The 877-nt window shown below is 48.8% G+C and overlaps 1 protein-coding gene across 4 annotated transcripts in view; it reads left to right on the forward strand.

The window, feature by feature from the left end:
* The window catches only part of rgs22 (regulator of G protein signaling 22), a 13,513-nt gene extending 13,057 nt beyond the window's left edge, over positions 1–456 (forward strand). For all 4 annotated transcript variants that reach the window (XM_087288007.1, XM_087288008.1, XM_087288009.1 and 1 more), the window contains exon 23: positions 41–456. In XM_087288007.1, the coding sequence (XP_087144133.1) occupies positions 41–109 (69 nt within the window). In that variant the 3' untranslated portion in view covers positions 110–456. The remainder of the gene's footprint in view (positions 1–40) is intronic.
* The last annotated feature ends 421 nt before the right edge of the window (positions 457–877 follow it).

Consider the following 877-nt stretch of genomic DNA (forward strand, 5'->3'; position numbering starts at 1 on the left):
GTGTGTGTGTGTGTGTGTGTGTGTGTGTGTGTGTGATCAGATCTGCTGGTCCTTCTGGAGACAGATGAAGGAGCTGGAGATGCAGAAGAGCCAGACATCATCATCATGAGCATCACACACACACACACACACACACACACACACACACTAACACTGTGGTTCGGGGGGGTGTGGGGCAATGAGGCGGGGTCGCTTAGTGATTTCCAGAAATCAGATGAATTGTATTAAACTGTTATATTGAACATATCTGATGCGTCCCCTGCAGCAGATCAATACAGTAGTTAACAGTTACATTAAAACAACATGTGAATTAGAGCCAGCAGCTCTGCCTTCCCTTTCCCCCAGTGGACTGTGCTGCTGCTGCTGCGGAGACATCACTGTACTGAAGACGCAGCAGAGCTGTCAGAGGATAAACTCAACATTAAACACTGAAAATAAACACAGGCCACCACTGAACCGCAGACTTCAGCCTATCAGTGTGTGTGTGTGCGTGTGTGTGTTTGTGTGTGTGTGTGCGTGTGTGTGTGCGTGTGTGTGTGTGTGTGTGTGTGTGTGTGTGTGTGTGTGTGTGTGTGTGTGTGTGTGTGTGTGTGTGTGTGTGCGCGTGCCTGCTATTTTGGGGCTCGTGTGGGCTGAAAGTTTGGGAACCCCAGCTCTAACACACACACCTGATCATAAGAAGAGCCACATCTGAAGAACAACACTGAATGACCACACACACACATAAACATTCACACACTCACAGACAGACACACACATCAGCGTGTTCAGGAGCACACACACACACACACACACACACACACACATGCTGCACTGCACTAATGTCCTTCCAGGATAATGATCAAGTCAATCCTGCGCTCATGTGGACAGCTCTCTC

This window comes from Danio rerio, chromosome 16 (assembly GCF_052040795.2).
Source record: "Danio rerio strain M-AB ecotype USA chromosome 16, GRCz13ab, whole genome shotgun sequence".
NCBI classification, from domain to species: Eukaryota; Metazoa; Chordata; class Actinopteri; order Cypriniformes; family Danionidae; genus Danio; species Danio rerio.